This window comes from Xyrauchen texanus, chromosome 3, assembly GCF_025860055.1.
Source record: "Xyrauchen texanus isolate HMW12.3.18 chromosome 3, RBS_HiC_50CHRs, whole genome shotgun sequence".
Classification (NCBI taxonomy): domain Eukaryota; kingdom Metazoa; phylum Chordata; class Actinopteri; order Cypriniformes; family Catostomidae; genus Xyrauchen; species Xyrauchen texanus.
Genome location: NC_068278.1, coordinates 43,016,180 through 43,036,455, shown reverse-complemented (window position 1 = coordinate 43,036,455; position 20,276 = coordinate 43,016,180). Strand labels below are relative to the sequence as shown.

General features: G+C 38.7%; 1 protein-coding gene across 2 annotated transcripts in view; it reads left to right on the top strand.

Annotated features, from left to right (window-relative positions):
• LOC127626988 (cell surface hyaluronidase) overlaps positions 1 to 20,276 on the top strand; it is a 36,152-nt gene that overhangs the window by 11,907 nt on the left and 3,969 nt on the right. For both annotated transcript variants that reach the window (XM_052103171.1, XM_052103179.1), the window contains exons 5-21: positions 3,265 to 3,434; positions 5,467 to 5,655; positions 6,581 to 6,750; positions 7,182 to 7,394; positions 8,237 to 8,442; positions 9,128 to 9,197; positions 9,685 to 9,813; positions 10,701 to 10,789; positions 11,591 to 11,722; positions 11,841 to 11,876; positions 12,107 to 12,262; positions 13,611 to 13,788; positions 14,981 to 15,196; positions 15,932 to 16,143; positions 16,304 to 16,486; positions 19,076 to 19,304; positions 19,511 to 19,612. In XM_052103171.1, coding sequence (XP_051959131.1) covers positions 3,265 to 3,434; positions 5,467 to 5,655; positions 6,581 to 6,750; positions 7,182 to 7,394; positions 8,237 to 8,442; positions 9,128 to 9,197; positions 9,685 to 9,813; positions 10,701 to 10,789; positions 11,591 to 11,722; positions 11,841 to 11,876; positions 12,107 to 12,262; positions 13,611 to 13,788; positions 14,981 to 15,196; positions 15,932 to 16,143; positions 16,304 to 16,486; positions 19,076 to 19,304; positions 19,511 to 19,612 — 2,680 coding nt within the window. The remainder of the gene's footprint in view (positions 1 to 3,264; positions 3,435 to 5,466; positions 5,656 to 6,580; positions 6,751 to 7,181; positions 7,395 to 8,236; positions 8,443 to 9,127; positions 9,198 to 9,684; positions 9,814 to 10,700; positions 10,790 to 11,590; positions 11,723 to 11,840; positions 11,877 to 12,106; positions 12,263 to 13,610; positions 13,789 to 14,980; positions 15,197 to 15,931; positions 16,144 to 16,303; positions 16,487 to 19,075; positions 19,305 to 19,510; positions 19,613 to 20,276) is intronic.

Sequence of the window (20,276 nt, the reverse complement as noted above, 5' to 3'; positions counted from 1 at the left end):
GGATGTACCGATCCGATACCTGGATCGGTATCGTCTCCAATACTGAAGCTTTTAGACGGATCGGATATCGGTCCGACAAGCCTGATCCAAATCGGATACTGTGTGTTAGTTATGTTTGTCACTGTCAAACTCAAAAAATGACACAAAAGCACAATTAAAGCAGTTCATATGACTCATGCATTTTATTCAAAGTCACTTGAAGATGTGCGATAGCTCTGTGAATCACAAAAGGCTGAGTTTTATCTATAAGTAAATCTATAAAATGCACGCGCAGCTCCAGCACGTCATTGAATGGCACTGCTCTGTTTACACACACGCGCGCAGCTATTTTTAGCCTTCACGCGGTGCTCAATATTTGAGCGCTACTAACAAACCACATCACAGATATAGATGCTCAAAAGTTCAGTTCACTTATAATATGCATTTAGAAAATTTTACCAGAATTTGAATAAGAAGCAAATGAAACTACTGTGAACTTCCCTACAAACATACACATACAGGACTTCCTGGAGAGTTCAGAATGTCAAAATAAAAGAGTGAGGGTTTAAAAGTTAAAGGTGCACGATTGAGATATATTACTATTATAATGTATTATTATTTGTTTACAAATAATAATAATATTTCAGTTAAATGGGTTCCAAAAAATAACTTTGTGAATAAAAAGTGAGCTGATATCTTACAACTAAATTGAACAAAAACGAGATTTTTCTCCAGATACAAGTTGAAATATTTTTTGCAAAAAAATAAAAAAGGCTTCTTTTCTATTGATGACTTATACTTGAATTACTGTAAATTTTGCTGCTATATTATCCAGTATACTAGTTAATAATAAAGTGTTTCTTAATAAGCTATACATTTATATTGAAGTAATGTGTAGTTAGAGGTTTGTGTTTCTTTACATATTAAAGAGTACTTCCAATTAGTTCCACACAATAATGTAAAGATATTCTAAACTGATTATGCCAAAAAATAGCACTGGTATCGGATCGGGATTGGTATCGGCCGATACTGAGATTTACGATATCGGAATCCGATCGGAAGAGAAAAAGTGTATTTTTTTCACTTTGTTATACATTTGCGAGGGCAGTAAAGACAAAATATATGTATATTCAAGATCTATTCTCTAAATATCAGATATGCTGCTTCTCAGGTGAACGCATTTTTTTTTATATTGTATTTTTAACATTAAATTAAATATTCTCAAATACATTTTTTTTTCTTCTGCAGTATAGCTGCTAAAGAAAATGTACATTGTTTTAAAAGAGTTTTAGATATTTTTATTGGAAAACAAGCCAAAATAAATCATAAACATATTTTGTTGCAGTGTATGGGGAGAAGACACCATTCTGTTCACTTCAATCTATCTTTAACTCACAAAAAAAAAAACTCTCTCTTATTAGTAAAGCTGCGTATTGACAATTTACACAGTCCATTATCTCTTCCACATGAGTGAATTGATGCTTTCCTGAGAAATTCCCACACATAAATACACACCCCATAAAACTCGCCCTTTAAACCACATTGAATTTGCCTTTTAAATTGCAAGAATACTTTTTGCAAATATGATTTTTTTTTATTAATTTAGAGGCAACCTTCAAAAATAAATAATGTGGAACTTCTAAATACAAAGATTTTTATTTATTTATCTTTTTTATGTTTTGGTGCTAAACAAACAGAGGACACAGAATTACTATTGTTTGGTTGTGGAAGGTGTTAAAATTGCAGGGAATGGGAGTTAATTTAGTGATGATTCACTCTTAAATAATATGGGAAGTAGTCAGTAATAGAAAGAGAATGAAAAAGATAAGCTAGATTCCCATGTTGGTCAGCCGAAATGGTTATCTGGGAAAAAGATTTATTCAGAGATTTTAACTTGCAAAAAGTTACAAAAATCATGAAAAATGATTTGTGGTGTCTGGCCATCATAGACTACACAACAGCTAAGCATACACAGTCAATCCTTTTTAGATTAGCCTATGGTCACTGAATGCACATAAGATAGCCTTATTGGTCTCCATGTGGGTAGTCATTCCCTCATTTATCCACAAAGATTTTATTAACCTGCTGTAAACTGAAGTGAACCATACATCTTAATGGGAAAAAGTTCAGTGAGACACTATTTTCCAAACCTCTAGAGACTTGTGTGATTAAGTCTTGGCCTTTAAAGCCCATATGCGTCAGTATAACAAATAGCAGTTATGACATAGTGTCTGTCAAGTAGTGGCAGCACTTTCATCACAGTGGAAGTATTAATGCAACCACTGAAGAAGGTATGACCCTGAGCCTGCTGAGGCAACATATTTAGCCATTCAAGTTTTTTTATTGTTATTTTCACCTTCTTTTTTTCCATTCCCCTAAGTTCCATCCTTTTTAAAGCTAAATGTTGCCCAATGGGGAGAGATAAAGAAAACACACGTGGTTGTATTTTTCATTGGGGAAACAAATATGAATTAATATTAGAATTAAAAGATCAAAACAATCATTATCTGTTTTGTATAGTGAACTTTTTGAAGATTCAGACTGTTTTCAGATCTGGCTGATGACTTCCTGTAAACCCAGCTGTGTGAAATTGCAATTCCGATTTTGATTGTATAATTATCATAAAATAATGTCAAAGAAATTTAATTGCCCTCAGTTGAGTAAAAACTAGGGCTGTCAATTAAAATTTTTCATCAAATTAATTACAAGATGTGCAGAATAATTAATCAAATAATCATAATTAATCGTATACCAATATCTACTGAGAAAGGCCCCAAAATGAAGGTAATTGAGAATAATTAAAATAATGATAAATATAATATATAGGCCTAATAAATATTATAATTCAAATACATTGCATAATATTGTTTCAACAGACAAGTAAAGCATTTAAACTATACAAAAAGTGACTAAAAAGTAAAAAAACAAAATAGTTTTATTTAAATATCAATAAATATTGAAGTTTGGATGTTTAAAAAGTGCAAGTGGTACCAAAATTCCCAGTAGGTTACATTCTGCCAACAAGACCAGTGTTAGCTTACAGGTGTGAATTTTTCTTTTTTAATATTGTTGCGGATTACCTCAAGTTTTGCAAACAGTTCCTAGAAATTTGAATTTCATGTAGGGGAAAAAAAAAATTCTGGCTGTTTCTTATATTTGTCATACTCTTCTGAATTGTAGTGGTGCCTTCCTCTAAATCTGTGTTTGTGCCATATCTTTTTAGCCCTTGCATTCTGTTTTCTTTTCTCTAAACTGCATTCTCTCTGTTTCTTTATCTTTCCTTAGACAGGCATGGGCATTGGTCTCGGTCATTGGTGGTGGGAATGGTTCTTGCACAGAAGACGTAAGAGAACATGAGAACCATAACACAGGTGGTAAGGCGCTGGCTTGCCGAGACTTCATCACTGTGGATGGAGTTCGTTTCAGTGTTACTGCGTACAGTGAGTGGAGAAATGGTACGTTCCAAACAGCATCTAATAAAACCCAAAACATAGCCGGACAATAACAGCTAAAGATTTTGTTATACTGTTTTTTTCTGCAATAAATATATTTGCTTGGGTATCAGTGGGCAGGATTCCTTTGTTATTTACACGAGTAGTGCGAAAATACAAAGCGTTTCATGCCCAAACAAGTCAAGATGAGGACAGACTTGATATAAAGAGGTGTAACCAAAGACTATTATCCCAAGATGATTTTACTACGGATTTGAAATATGTTCTTAGATTGTAATCTTGACCAATCATTTTGGTCTTTCCCCATTCATGTAGATAGGAGCTGTACGTTTATGCCACTTGTATTCATAGAGAAAAGCTGCCTGAGAGCATTACCAAGATGGTGTCCGAGTGGAATGACTTACCTTGAAAGGGACTTCAGTGTAACACAAAGCAGAATTTTGTGTCGTTTTTGAGCAACGTTGCAACTTGACACATTATTTCAGAATTCTGATGTGCTGTCTCAGACATTTGTATATCGTAGAGGTGTGAATCTTCACTGGCCTCATGATTCATCACAATGCATATTTTTCCCCATAGTATTAAATGATCAATTAAGAATGAATCGATCACTAGCCTATAACTATAACCACAACTATCGGTTGCTGTTCCAGGGTGGCTACATGAGATAGATATCTGCTTCTGTGAGAGGGCAGATGTCAGCTTCCTTTCCACACCATAGGTGTTAGTAAATTAGGACAAATAGCGGGGTTGCGGCATTAAGAAATCAATCATCTCATATGTGCACTGTTCAGACGAGTGACTCAAGAGAACAGAAATGAGCATTAGCCAAAGAAATATAGCGCAAGAGAAGAGAAAGGCATTGAGAGACAAAAAATAAAAACATCACCCACGTCTCCCGAACTGTTTCATCATTATTTTCTGCTGTATGTTCACTTTCTGTGCAAATCAGTGCAATAACAGGCTCAAGCCCGTCTTTCATGTTGTTTTATGACTAATTATCCCAAATAAACTCTGCTGTTGCTATGTGCTTGTGTTGGTGAATGAATTTCGGTGATTGTAGTTTCAGTCAGCGACAATGGTTCAAAATGGCTCAAAAGAATCACTTCACTGCTGCAGTTTAAATTTGACTCCGAATCGAATCAGAATGTTTGGGAATCGATTCAGAATCTTTGAAGAAAGAATCTAGATGCATCAGAGAAGTGCTCTCACTGAGACTTTATTTGAAACACTATGGTCCTAATAAAGTGCCCGATGTGGTCTTCTGCTTTGTAGCCCATCCGCCTCAAGGTTCGACATGTTGTGCATTCTGAGATGCTATTCTGCTCACTTCAATTGTACAGAGTGGTCATCTAAGTTACTGTAGCCTTTCTATCAGATCGAAACAGTCTGGCCATTCTCTGGTGACCTCTCTCATCAACCAGGCATATCTGTCCACAGAACTGCCACTCACTAGATGTTTTTGGCACCATTCTGAGTAAACTCTAGAGACTGTTGTGTGTGAAAATTCCAGGAGATCAGCAGTTACAGAAATTCTCAAACTAACCCGTCTGGCACCAACAATCATGCCATGGTCAAAATCACTGAGATCAAGTTTTTTCCCCATTCTGATGGTTCATGTGAACATTAACTGAAGCTCCTGACCAGTATCTGCATGATTTATGCTCTGCACTGCTGCCACACGATTGGCTGATTTAGATAATTGCATGAATAAGTAGGTGTAAATGCTCAGCGTATATCGGCTGTTTTACATCTGCTTCTAATGCAACTCATCAGAATTTAGAGTCAAAATTATCGTTGCAATAATATTAGTTTGAATGTTTTATTTAGTTCTTTTTTGATTAACCATTTTCTCGTTGAAGTTACAGCAAAAACAACTATATCATGATCATATAGAATTAGTCATACCATAAACAATATACAGAGTTATGACTCTGATCCCATAGCCTGAATGTTATTTAAGTAGTTATATGTTTTCTAAAATAAAGGTACATTATGCACTGTGACCTACATTGGCCTTTGTTCTACCATCAAGGTTACCCCATATCAGGCTTCCAAGTGGATGCAGTGGATAAAGTGGTTCTGAACCTTCAAGATGATGTCAGCAGCTGGAAACCAGGTGATCGGATTGTGGTGGCGAGCACAGATTACTCTATGCATCAGGCCGAGGAATTCATCCTGCTCCCCTGTCCACACTGCAACAGAAAACAGGTTCGAATTCAAGGTGAGGTTGTGGTAAATGTGTGTATGTTAACACAAACAATGTCCTCCAGGTTTGTTGGTGTGACATTTTACAGTGTTGCTGGCCTGAATCTGGATGATTTGTTTCTTTGTACACTGCATGACAGCATTAAAATAGCATAAAATATCATGTTGTAAATCATGAGAGCATCTGTAATTTAATTACAGATGGATGAGATCTCTTTTGGTTTTGTTAATGGCCCTCTGAGGAATGCAGTTATATAAAAGGATGCTGAGTTTAAGAGATGACAGTGTCAGTGAGTTTGTGACAGGAAAAGGGAGAGGACTGTTTACCAGAATACCATAAACAAACTGCCATTTATGAGCAGATGCCAGAAGTGGCTATAGACAAGAATTCCACTATCTCCACCCTGTTAAAAACAGATAAACTTTATCCATTTTAGTAATTTCTTTCCAATGTTAATGTCCAACTTTGTAGAGAGTGGAAAATATTTGGCCATTTTCCCCAGCACATATGTACACCAGGCTTGGGAGAAGTCTTCAGTGTCTGACCTTCATTGAAAGAATGTAGTTCAAATGTCACCTTGTGTATTGTGTCCAGTTGGCAAAGCTGTTACCAACTCTTGCCATTCCGGAAGGATACTGTGTGTACTCTGGATGTGTAAAGGGCAATCTGAACATTTGGGCATTTTGCTTTCCTTCCTGCATCTATTAGATTTTGTAAGGGAAAGTTTTCAGCGTATTCTTCTTTATTCATTCTTCTGATAGAAAAAGATAAATTAAAACTTTATATTTAGATGTTGCATATTATTTCTTTTTGCAAGTTGCCTCTAAATAAATCAAAAATCATATTTGCAAACTGTATTCTTGTAATTTAATAGGCAAATTCAATGCAGTTTAATGGGGGAGTTTTATGGGGTGTGTATTTATGTGTGGGAATTTCTTAGGAAAGCCTCAGTTCACTCATGTGGGAGAGATACTGGACGGAGTGGACATGCGTGCAGAGGTGGCTCTCCTCTCAAGGAATATCCTTATTGAAGGAGAAATGGAAAAATCCTGCTATGGAAAAAACTGGTGCCAGTACTTCAGCCATGACACTTTCGGGGGACACATCAAGGTCTGTTTGAGGGTCTGTGTGTATGTTTGTGTCTGGGAATTACTAAGTGAGTACATGTATATTTATTTAACACTAAGCTGTCTGGTGCTGTCATGTGGAGAAATCACAGGCTTTGTATCCTGGGACTAGTATATGCTAATTTAGATTAGATCTTTGTGAATGGAAAGTATTTTAAATGTATAAGCTTAAATGTATGTTTAAAATCTTTAATTTGTGTCTAATGTTTGACAACAGAACTGAAAAACATACAGCTGAATTTAATATTTGTATTTTAATATTACTGAACCTCATTGTAATTTTTCTGGAAGTATGGAATGGATTTTTTAAGTACTCTCACATACTGTATTTCTTCTGACCACTAATCAAAAGACAAAAAAAAGTTTATTTGTGGTCAACACTTTGTATTTAATCTCCTTTTTGTATATGTTCAGATTCTGGGGAACTTCTCGTCGGTACACCTGTCTCAGGTAGAGTTGAAGCACATGGGTCAGCAGCAGGAGAAGGGCAGATACCCTGTGAACTTTCACATGTGTGGAGATGTGGACCAACGCGGGGGCTACAGTGACCCTGCCTATGTGGACTCCCTCTCCATACATCACTCTTTCTCCCGATGCGTGACTATACACGCTACCAACGGCCTACTGGTAAGAGAGAAATATACAGAGAGATAGAAACATCACGCCTGTGTGCACATACGTAATTTGAATAACACAAGGCTTGGAAATTTAACATTTATATTAACATTAACATTTTATAGACGATAAAGATACTAAATTGTCCTTACATATTCATTTATTTATAAAGCTATATTTAAAAAAATTATAATACAAATATTTGTTATATATATATATATATATATATATATATATATATATATATATAGGCACGCCTACAATACCATGGATGCACTGCGAATGATGCCATTGAATAAAAAACAATGTGAATTTTATAAAACTATTGATTTAGGTTGTTAATTTTAAGTATAGAAACAATATATTTAATGTTTATTGCAAAATATTCCAATACAAAAAGATAAGTAGTTTAAGGGTGAAGAGACACTGACTTGATAACGTCATTCACGGTGTGTCAAGGGAGTGGGTGGCCGTTCTGAGGCACGTTTCGTGGGTTATGTTGGCTCTGGTTCTCTGATTGGTGAAGCTGATTAGTGTGCTCTATACAGCCTAAAAAACATCTCAGGTGGATAGATTCCTCATGGACGCTAAGGGTGGCTTCTTTGAAGAACCTAAAATATAAGATAGTTTTGATTTGTTCTGTATTTGTGGCCACTACATAAATTCAATACCATCATGTTATTTCAATGGTTTGCATTTACTATTATTTTACAATGAAGAAAATAATAATTAAAAAATGAGGTGTGTCCAAAATTTGACTAGTGTAAAGGAAGAAAATGTTATGTGTCCTCAATAATTACATATTTCTACACAATGATCTTCTCATTTTGTTTCACCATTATGTTTCATTGCAGGTCAGGGACACGGTTGGCTATGATACGCTGGGACATTGTTTTTTCCTGGAGGATGGGATCGAACAAAGGAACATACTTTTCCATAACCTTGGCTTGTTGACCAGGCCGGGGACCATTCTACCTACTGACCGCAATGATAGCATGTGCATAGAAATTAAAGACCGAGTACATAAGGGCTATACACCATCTCCTGCAAACGAGTGCAAGTAAGAGACCACCAGCTCACACTTGCACATATTAATTTACTGTTTGTGATTACTCCTGTTGCTGAAAACGAGCAATATTCAGTGTCTTCAGCCACGCCACTTGAAATTGTGCATGAGTGTTTTATCTGAAGCTCTCCTGATGTACAGATTGCTTGTTGTGTTCTGGATAGCTGACCTTGACAGTATGACCTGCTGGATTGTTTTGTAAAATAACAGGAGAAAGAACAGGGCTCTCATTTCCTGAGACTCAGCGATAGTATTTTTGTCTTATTCAGGCAATAACCCACCCACACTCCAAGGCAGAGTGAAGCTAAGGAGGTGGTGTTTTCAGAAGGATCAGAATTTTTTTGAGGGTGTGTGTGTTTGTGTAGCTGTAGATCTTGAATTAGAGGATGATGAGAAATGCTGGAATAAGTTGTAGTTACAGTGTAGATCTTAGTTTGTTTAAAAGTGGGAAAGTGTGGTTATAAAGTAACATCAGTTATATTGACTGTGAAGTGTATTTGAGTAAATTATCCATAACATGTCCGTGAACTTCTTTTTGTCAACATCAAGATTTTAGGTTAAAATGTATATTTTAATGTACATGCATGCTACATAATTTCAATGTATTTTAAGGTCACATGCCTTTTTTTCTGTCGTGTGTGTGTGTGTGTGTGTGTGTGTGTGTGTGTGTGTCTTCTAGGGCAGTATCTACATTTTGGATTGCACACCCCAATAATCATTTAATCAGTAACTCAGCAGCTGGCTCACAGGTATGCACAAACTATATGACCAAAAGATAAATTTTCCCTGTGATCTCTTACGAGCAGTAAGCATAACACAATTTTCCAGACATTCTTTGATTATATTTGTGCTTTTTCAAATTATTCGACAGCTTTGTCATATTGAGAACATCAAGGTGGTTATGCAATCACAGATAGCATCTCCTCATTCTAATCCTTCATTAAAGATTTATTTGCCAGTATAAAGCGGATCAGTTTGGTGTTATTTAATTGTTCCTGGTTGACTAAGTTTGTTTCAGTTTTTTTAAACAGGATGTTCCCTCTACTCTTTGTTAACAAGAGAAAAGCTTATTGAACCTTGCTTACAACAGGCCAGGTTAAGAGAGAATAAATCTATCTATGCTTTAAAGGCTCAGGTGTTCCACAGTTCTTTCTCTGATAGAGATCAGATGGCTCAGGAAAAAAAGAAAATATAGAATTACCTCTCTCTTTCTCTGTCTGACATACTTTTTCTCAGGATGCAGGGATTTGGTACGTCTTTCACAACTCCTCTACAGGTGACTCTCATGGACTGATTCCAGATACAAAAGCTGAGCTTACACCTCTGGGCATCTTCTATAACAACCGTGTTCATTCCAACTTTAAGGTAGCCTAACGCCTCATCTTTGGCTTTCAGACCCCTTGAAATCAAAAGTAAAGTTTAGTGGCTAATAACTTTCTTTTAATCCATTTGAATCAACAAGCAAGTAGCAAATCCTGTTCATGGCTTTGGCATAGAATAATCCTATGGCAATTCCAATTAAGAAGCCAGTCCTTTAATGTGTCGTGCCCAAACTTCCATTTTCAATAGGAAATATGTCAAACACAAGAAAGAAAACTGCACCAAGCAATTGCATAATTCACAAATAGGCTGGCAAATGGCAGCACAACAGAAATTAACCTTTAAAAATAACAATGCTTCATGGTACTTGGATTTTCCCCAGTGGTGAATATTGTAACCATCTTTGAGCTAATTATGTCTTAATTATGCAGTCTTATTTCTAAATGGTCTTCACAATGTTCAGGTGTGTTAATGTAGATGTTAATTTAATACCCATTACCCTGCTGTGAAGTTAGCATTTCCTGCCTCTGACTCATGGTACTACAATTCATAAATCATTTGGGATTTATAATATGGTATGAAATGTGGCTTGAGGAAAGACTCATGTAGTCAATTGCAAGTTAAAATGTTTTATTGTATGTAAACAAGGCATTTCTTCATCGTTTCTCCGAAATACTCCTATTATAGTCCCATGCTGTGAACTTGTGTGACAATATCCAAACACACTGCACTATACAAATGTTCTTGTTAACTACTCATTTGTTTTTGTTAGTTGAGCTGTGTGCTAAGTGTTGAGACACTCCTGGTGCGGAGAAGCTCTACATTGCACCAGGCTTCACTTACACCACATAAAAACACTGCCACTGTATCACACATGGCAAATTATGCTTTCCAAGGGAAAAGTCTTTGACTCTTCTCTTGTTCTGTCTCAGGCTGGCCTCTTTATCGATAGAAAGGTCAAGAGCACCAATGCCACAGCAGCAGACCCACGTGAATACCTCTGTTTGGACAACAGCGCCAGGTAAGCCAACATGCTGGAATTCATCAATAAATCTAAATGTGTGTAGCTCTACAGTATTTGATTTGTTGATTCTGCTTATAAAGAAAACATATCTTCCCAGATAGAGTTTCCGCAGTGCTGAGAGAATATGGTATGACTGGACCGAGCTCTGGTCTCTTCTGAGGCCACACCCACTACACTATAAATACAGAGTTTGTCAGAGTGTGTGTGTGTGTGTGTGTGTATGCTGTCAGTGTATATTTTGCTTCCTTTCTTATTCCAAATATCACGTATTCTGAGTCAACATGTATACATACTTATATGGAAGTATAAATTGTACAGCGCATTTGTAAGGGCTGAGTTTTGCCACTGATTTCCAGATTTGATTAGATTCTGATTCACAAAGTTTGATTCAGTTCCAATTCGAATTGATTCAATATCAGTTCAGTTAGGTACATTTCTGTTGCATACATATACCTTTAGTGTTGATTACGCTAGATTCAGGGTGCCAGCTCCTGACATTTGTCCATTCATTTATTTAAAAAAAAGTTTTTTGTTAAACTAGATTTATGTTAAGAGCAAGTTCGTCTGAAAATCTGCACGTACCGGAAGGGAGATACAAATCTTCCCACATCCACTGGAACAAGAAATGTATATTTAAAGAAATGTAATTGTTCAAATAAAGATTGCAAAGAATTGGAAAGTTCTATTTTTACCCAGCCCTAGTGTGGTGCCTAATAATTTGTGGGAGGTGCAATCCAACGCAACCTAATCTCAACTTTCATGCTCATGAATTATCATTGTTTCTCTTTTCTGTCTCAGGTTCAGACCTCATGAGAACTCTGATCTAAACAGGCCACGAGTGGCTGCTCTCATCGACACTCTCATCTCCTTTAAGAACAATGATCTGGGGGCCTGGATCCGCGGAGGTGACATCATTATACGAAACTCAGGGTAAGGAAAACAACCTTGCCATTCTGGACCCTGATAAGCTCAACATCTTTTGAGAAACCCATTATGTAAATAAAAAATATAGCAATCTTCTGTTTATTGATTATTGCTTTTCTGATAGATTTGCAGACAATGGGGTTGGACTCTCATTTGCAAGGTACTGTGTCATTTTTCTGTTTATGGTGAGCGTGTGCATATGGGCAATCATTTTCTTGTTGTCTTTGTGATTAGTTGCAGGCATAATAATTTAAGAAAATGTCTCTTTGTTCTGCAAAGATCATTTATTATTGGAAAATTATTGCAAGCTTGTGAGCTTGTCTGTGCTAGTGTCAGGGCAGAAAATTAATGAAACTAGTGTTTACAATCTCCTTGCTCTCCTGAATGCAGTGATGGCAGCTACCCTAAAGATGAGGGGTCCAGTCAGGAGGTCTCCCAGTCTCTGTTTGTTGGTGAAAGCAGAAATCGGGGTACCAATGGAGGGCAAAATAAGTACTGGGGCATCAGTGGAGTAGACAGAAAGACGAGGACTCTACCAAGAAACAAGTATGTGAGAGAAAGAAAGGAAAATAGAGAGATATTCATGTTAATGTAACATTTACGGCTTAACATTTTAAGAGCTGTAGCGCTAAGTGCATCGCCATGCCATAAGTCATACACGCAAAGTCAATTGGCATGGCCAGGAAGATTTGGCATTTTTGTGCAAGCATTTACAAAGTCTAGGCGCAAGTGGGTTTGGCAAAATTATGTCAGAAAAGCATTAATAGACAGTGTCAAGTATCATTTAATTTGGAGGTTCTTCTTCGGAACCACCTGCATCCTATTATATAGTCCAGTTCCTGTAAAGCCTCTGCGATATAAACAAAGCCAGCACATTCATAAGAAGTGGGTAGTGTAAATGGGCTATAAAGAATCAATTAGAAGAATACAAATATGGACTAACATTCTTTTGTGCATAATCTGCATCCTTGTTTAATATCAGGCATTTCTATAACAGTGACACGCTCCTTTTAGACGCATGAAAAATGCCTATTGAAAATTTGAAAAATTCTCCCAGATTTTCTACCATTTCTAATTCATTTATTGAAACACGAAAAAATTTAAACTAAAAATACTTATAAATTCAAAACAAAAATATAATCAAAATAAAAAACTAGTCCAAAAAATTATATCAAATCCAAAAAAAATTCTCTTTCCAACTTCCACCGGCCACTTTTGCACTTAAAAATCACTTTACGACAGCAGGTGGAAAAAAATACCAATACAGATTAGATCATAATAATTGTAAATATAAACATAATAATGACCTAAAGATAGTTCAACATAAATCTCATAAATATTTGTTTCATATGGCTACCATAGTGATCGTCATGTTAATAATTAGAGTTTGGACATTAACTTTATTACTACCTGCTGTTGGAATCTCCAAACTGCAAGTGTAGGAACTGAGTTTGGACTTTGTGCTGAGATAAGACCTGCTTTTGAAACTTCTTTGCACAATGACCTATTTCTCAGGTTTATAGCAATTAACTATATTAACTAACTTCATTAACATGCATACACCCACAGTATCGCAAACACTACCACCCACGCCCACTTGCTCTTTGCACTGGCATGAAAATTTCACTTAAAATTTGTGTTTTCACAAAAATTTGATAAGACGCTGTGCACGGTCATAGCACGTAAGAGTATGTAAATTATTCCTTTTGGAATTTCTATCATTATTTAGAAGTGATCCTTATGGGATCAAATAATAATCCTCTAAGAATCAAATGAGATCCTATTGGATAAACTGAAGTGTGGCGAAAATATGCTGGATTGTTGTTTTGTTCCCTTTAGAATCATGTACATATTCCTTATACATGGCATGTGATTTTTGCTCTGCTCTTATCAGGACATTTCCGATCCGAGGTTTTCAGATAAATGATGGTCCAGTGAGAATCTTAAACAGCACATTTCGGGCCTTCATCCCGACAGCAGAGCGCTTCACCACGGCTGTGGGTTTCAGCCTGAAAAACATCTGGCAGCTGACACCTAGAAACAACCTGTCCTCTCTCTCCTTCCACCCGAGTGTGAGTGTACACACAAGCACACATACACACAAAGATAGGATTTGGAAAATATTAAAATGCCTTCTGACACTGCTGTACTGTAACTACCAGCTCATGTAACAGACACAGTCATTACACAGTGTGGCAGGGCGGAGGGTGGGGCCGGGTCGTGATCCTACACACCCGGTCCCGTATTAGGCTAATTATGCCTCCGTGAGGTTTAAAGGCTGACTGCAGAGGGCCGTGCGGGAGAGAGAGATCGTTAGCGGTTAGCGGTAATTAGCCTAATACGGGACCGGTGTATAGGATCACGACCCGGCCCCGCCCTCCGCCCTGCCACACACAGTTTGTTTCTGCAGACTAAACATTGTGTATATTGTTCTCAGTTTTTAATTTTTCAATTGTAATAATTTGTAACATTGTTAAATAGTCTGTTAAATTATCTAAAATTTGTGGTATTTTTATGGGGATTGTTTGCCACTTGATATTGACACAAATTATTTGAGAGAAAGGAAATGAGATCAGGATGCAGGCCAGAATCAAACCTTCGTCTCCATCCAAGCACCATGGCTGAATATGTCTGCATTTGCTAGACCACACCTCCAACACAACTGTACAGTTTTGAGTATGCCTTTAGGGTATAAATTGCAGCCTGAATTCTGTTTATTGTCGTTCTTTCATAAACAAATTATTTTCCATCTGTTACTGGTTTTGTCGATGCTTTGAATTATTGTAAACTATTTGCAGGAACTGGCCCCTTGGGGCATTCTGGACTTAATTGCCTGCCTCAAGGTGTCAGAGACCTTCTCTTTCGAAGCCCAGCTCTTTAATCATTTGGTTTAATCCACCCCTAGATTCTGTCTAGTTAATAATGCTTATTTACCTTATGTGTTGCTAATGCTTGTTTCCGTGTGAGAATTTTTGTTGGCCCACCTGTTTATTTTTTCTTGATTGGTCACCATCTGCTCTACCTCCTGTGGTGTTGAGTAATGTTGAAATATGTCCCTGTTCTGGCAACTGGCAGTTAGCATATATGGGAGGTAAGAACCAATGTAAAGGTCCTGGATGTGGTGAAGAGTTGTCTCACTTGTTATTTCTGAATGGCACTTCATTGGATCAAGGTGTAGTTTAACGTAATTTCAGGTTAAGCTTTTACATGCTTTCATGGTTAATTTCGTTATTTGTGATCACTGAACCTCTTTTAATCATCCAGGTGACTCTGAGAGCGTTTTTTGGGCGCTCAGGTGAGTGGTTTGAGCAGAATGATCTGGACGGCGATAAAAATTCTATCTTTCATGACCTGGATGGTTCGATCAGCAACTACACAGACACATATGTGGGCAGATCCGACAACTTCCTAATTCGCCATCCTCAATGTGTAGACGTTCCCCATTGGAATGGGGTTGTGTGCAGTGGCAAGTACTCTCAGGTAAATAAATAGCTCTCTCATTTTGCTTTTGTATTTATATGGCATCTACATATGGACATATGTCTCCTCAATTCTTGTCTCTTACAACTTAAAGGAATAGTTTGTCCAAAACATTTTTAATTCTCTCAATTTCTCACCCTCATATCATCCCAGATGTTTATGAATTTCTATCTTCTGCAGAGCTCAAATAAAGATTTTTTGAAGAATATTTCAGCTCTGTAGGTCCATACAATGCAAGTGAATGGTGACCAGACCTTTAAAACTCCAAAAATCACATAAAGGCAGCATAAAAGTAATCCATATAACTCTTAGATTTATGTTTAATAGGTGAGGGTTAAAAACAAATCAATTTTCAAGTCCTTTTTTTACTATAAATCTCCACTTTCACATTCTTTCATATTCTGAAAGTGAGAGTTGTGATTTATAATAAATAGGTTTGGAATAGTTATCTGTTTCTCACCCAAAGTAATTGCATTGCTTCAGAAGACATATATTAATGCACTGGAGTTTTATGGATTACTTTTATGCAGCCTCTTATGTGATTTTTGGCGGCTGTGAAGTCTGGTCACCATTCACTAGCATTAAAAGAACCTACAGAGCTGAGATATTCTTCTAAATAACTTTGTTCAACAGAAGAAACTCATACACATCTGGGATGGCATGAAATTAATTGATCAGAGAATTTTCATTTTTATGTGAACTATTTCTTTAATTATTAATTGTTGGTCCATACAGGTGTACATACAGACACAGGGTGCATCTAATCTCAGCCTGTCCATCAGCAGAGATGAGTACCATGATAAGCCTATGGTGATGAGAGGCATCAGAAGCCAGACAGCACCATCCCAGCAATACCAGCCTGTTCTGATGATGGGCAAGAGCTACACGTTGCACTGGAATGGACCTGCGTCGAGAGAAATAGTCCTCTCACTTATTAACTTTGACCAGTAAGCAAGTCCTACTCCGATACCTCACCATAATTAGCTGAATTTAGCAAAAGTTAGCCTAATTGTTTCACATAACCATGATATTTTGCATTAGATGTAGTTGCTGGAGGTAAAATGCAGTGATGTTCCGACATGCTTGTTTGACTGTGTTGTGGTGTAGGGGTGACTGGGCTCTGCTTGGCCTCTGCTACCCAAATGATACAGTTTTCCAGATCACATCAGACATCTACAACAAGCAGAAGAACGGCTTTGATGGAATAGAGGACTACGGCCCTGTTTCATCCATGTCAGATCTAGAGAAACGACAGCTGGAGAGAAAGTACTTTTTCGACAGATCTGTTGGGTAAGAATAAATATGTTTAATGTCAACATATTGACTTCACAAAGAGGCTGCAGGGCTGTTAGGACCTAAACTGCTTAAATCCAATTATGTCTTCTATACTCATGCTTTTTAGTTTCTTGCTTTTGTCATTTTACCTTAAGGTCTAAACATTCTAAAAACGGTGGTTCTCAACTGGTTTTGCTTCAGGGCCCCCACAAAATGTCCTTTTAAAAGTTGATAGTTGAAAGCCCATTTCTTTTGCTATCTTAACTAAGCATGATTATGCGGGTAGTTTCTTTTCATTTTATTGCAATTAGCATTGTTTTATTCCCTACTGTTTATGGCCCTATCAGAACAGTCCTGCAACCCAGTTGTGTGGTAGTGGCTGAAGAGGTGGTCATACTGTGACTTTTTAAATTCCATCCATCCATCCATCCATCTTCAACCGCTTATCCGAAGTCGGGTCGCGGGGGCAGCTGCTCCAGCAGGGGGCCCCAAACTTCCCTATCCCGAGCCACATTAACCAACTCTGACTGGGGGACCCCGAGGTGTTCCCAGGCCAGTGTGGAGATGTAATCTCTCCACCTAGTCCTGGGTCTTCCCCGAGGCCTCCTCCCAGCTGGACGTGCCTGAAACACCTCCCTAGGGAGGCGGCTAGGGGGCATCCTTACCAGATGCCCAAACCACCTCAACTGACTCCTTTCAGCGCCAAAGGAGCAGCGGCTCTACTCCGAGCTCCTCACGGATGACTGAGCTCCTCACCCTATCTCTAAGGGAGAAGCCCGCCACCCTTCTGAGGAAGCCCATTTCGGCCGCTTGTACTCGCGACCTAGTTCTTTCGGTCATGACCCAACCTTCATGACCATAGGTGAGGGTAGGAACAAAAATTGACCGGTAGATCGAGAGCTTTGCCTTTCGGCTCAGCTCTCTTTTACGTGACTAACGGTGCGATAGAGCGCGTGCAATACCGCCCCCGCTGCCCCGATTCTCTGGCCAACCTCCTGCTCCATTGTCCCCTCACTCGTGAACAAGACCCCGAGGTACTTGAACTCCTTCACATGGGGCAAAACCTCATTCCCTACCTGGAGTACGCACTCCATCGGTTTCCTGCTGAGAACCATGGCCTCAGATTTAGAGGTGCTAATCCTCATCCCAGCTGCTTCACACTCGACTGCCAAGCGATCCAGTGACAGCTGAAGGTCACGGGCCGATGATGACATGAAGACAACATCATCTGCAAAAAGCAGCGATGAGATCCCCAGCCCACCGAACCGCACACCTTCCCCACCCCGACTATGCCTCGATATCCTGTCCATGAATATCACAAACAGGATTGGTGACAAAGTGCAGCCTTGGCGGAGACCAACCCCCACATGGAATGAACTCGACTTCGTGCCGAGGACCCGGACACAGCTCTCGCTTTGGACGTACAGGGATTGGATCGCCCTAAGAAGGGATCCCCCCACCCCGTACTCCCGCAGCACCTCCCACAGTATCTTCCGGGGACCCGGTCATACGCCTTCTCCAGATCCACAAAACACAAGAAGACCGGATGGGCATACTCCCAGGCCCCTCCAGGATCCTTGCAGAGTAAAGATCTGGTCCGTCGTTCCACGGCCAGGACGAAAACCGCATTGTTCCTCTTCAATCCGAGGTTCGACAATCGGCCGAACCCTCCTCTCCAGCACCTTGGAGTAAACTTTACCAGGGAGGCTGAGAAGTGTGATACCCCTGTAGTTGGCACACACTCTCTGATCCCCTTTTTGAAGAGGGAACCACCACCCCGTTCTGCCACTCCTTAGGCACTGTCCCAGATTTCCACGCTAATGTTGAAGAGGCGTGTCATCCATGACACCCCTCCACATCCAAAGCTTTCAGCATTTCTGGTCGGATCTCATCAATCCCCGGGGCTTTGCCACTGCGGAGTTGTTTGACTACCTCAGTGACCTCCCCCAGGGAAATAGAATCTGATCCCCCATCATCCTCCGGCTCTGCCTCTACCATAGAGGGCGTGAAATTTAAACTTTTTAAATTTACAGCACAAATTATGGTTACTCCAGGGATGCTTGATGGAAATGTCCTGCCACTTACTGAAACAGAAAATATGATTGGTTAGAAAATATCCAATCAGAGTTCTGATTGGTGAATCAGCTAAGTCGGACTGTCTGTCTTACCTGTGCCATCAGTTGCGCTCCCCCCCTCCTGAAGCTCTGTGTGCGTTAAGAGAGAGAATCTCTGTACACTTTTTAAAATAAAATAAAAACACAATTCACTCAATGGTGCTACGGCATCACGTCAGTAGATTTAAAGTTCTGGGTCAAAATCCTACTCGTTATTCTGGCGGCCATACATATCATCCCTTAATTTAGGTGGGCATATATGCAAAAACCTATGAAAGATAGGTGGGCATACGGCGTTTGCCTGCATATGCCCTAGACTACACTACTGCTGCAACCCATCATTGGGTCATGATAATAAACCAGTTGAGAACCACTGGTCTATAATATTACTCTTCTTTTAATGATGTCGTCAAATAATAGCAAATTATTTACAGTGCACCTTGATCAGTGTGAGATATTTAACCTGTTGTTAACTCCTGACTTCCTCCAGCTTGTTATGGCTGTATGCACAAACACGGCACAGACGTGATGGCCACAGCTACTGCTCCACCGTGGGCTGCGAGAGAGTGAAGATCATAGCTTCCATACGTGCCAACCAAAAGACACTGTCCTGCAACTGCACTGCTGGTGCCTATCCCAAATACAGCAAGACTGCCAGCACCATAGTGCCTATGCCAAAGCAAAACACAGGGCCCTGCAGAGCCTGTGGTGCCTCACAGGTGAACCAGAACCAAGCTCATTATGAATAGACAAGATCATTTGTATATCTCTATTTGATTAAAGGGTAGAGTGGGAACAGGCTTTAAAATGTTTGCCAGATTGACCGGCTGTCCATCTGCTGTCCTGACCAAGAGTCTCTACCTTGCGTGTAACTGGGAATCATTACACTGCTAGCCATGAGTGATTTTTATTTTCCTTTCTGCAGCTTGCCTTCTCCAGTGATCCGTGGAACAGCTACCTCCAAACTCAGATCAAATCCCTCAGTGTACAAGAGGAAAAGAGTAATGACACACAAGCCTATATTGCTGTGAGTGACTATTCCTATGAATGAGTATCCCATTCATTTCAGCTTGGGAAAATAAACAGTACTTGTATTGACTGTTTTATAAAGTAAATTTGAAGCAATTGTAAAAAATTTATTTGTGTATTATTAAAGGGAATACATAGACAGTAAATTAATTCCAACTAAAAGGACACTGCATCTATGTGCTCTTCCAGTTATTTCGGGATGGACTTCAAAGATGCTTTATTTTTAATCTTACATCTTAATCAATATCTTTTGGTTTTAAACGTCTACTCTGTTTTAGTCAATGCATGCTTTAGTTGTATTACACATAGATAACTAATTTTGGCATTCATGCCGTATAGCCAGAGGGGAACTGGCTCCCCCAGCTGAGTCTGGTATCAAGTTTTGTTTTCTCTATTAACTAACATCTTACGAGCTTTTGGGTTTCTTGATTTCCTTGCATTTGGCTTGCTCACTGAGGGCCATTAAAAATCATTTTAAAAGCATGATTTGTAATCATGTTTTCATTATAACTGCTCATTGAGGACCTTCATACATTACAGACATAATACAGCATCATTTTCGTTTACAGCATAGTTTTCTGTAAAGCTGCTTTGAAACGATGTGTTTTGTGAAAAGCACTTAACAAATAAAAATGGCTTGACTTTACTAGTTCACCCAGAAA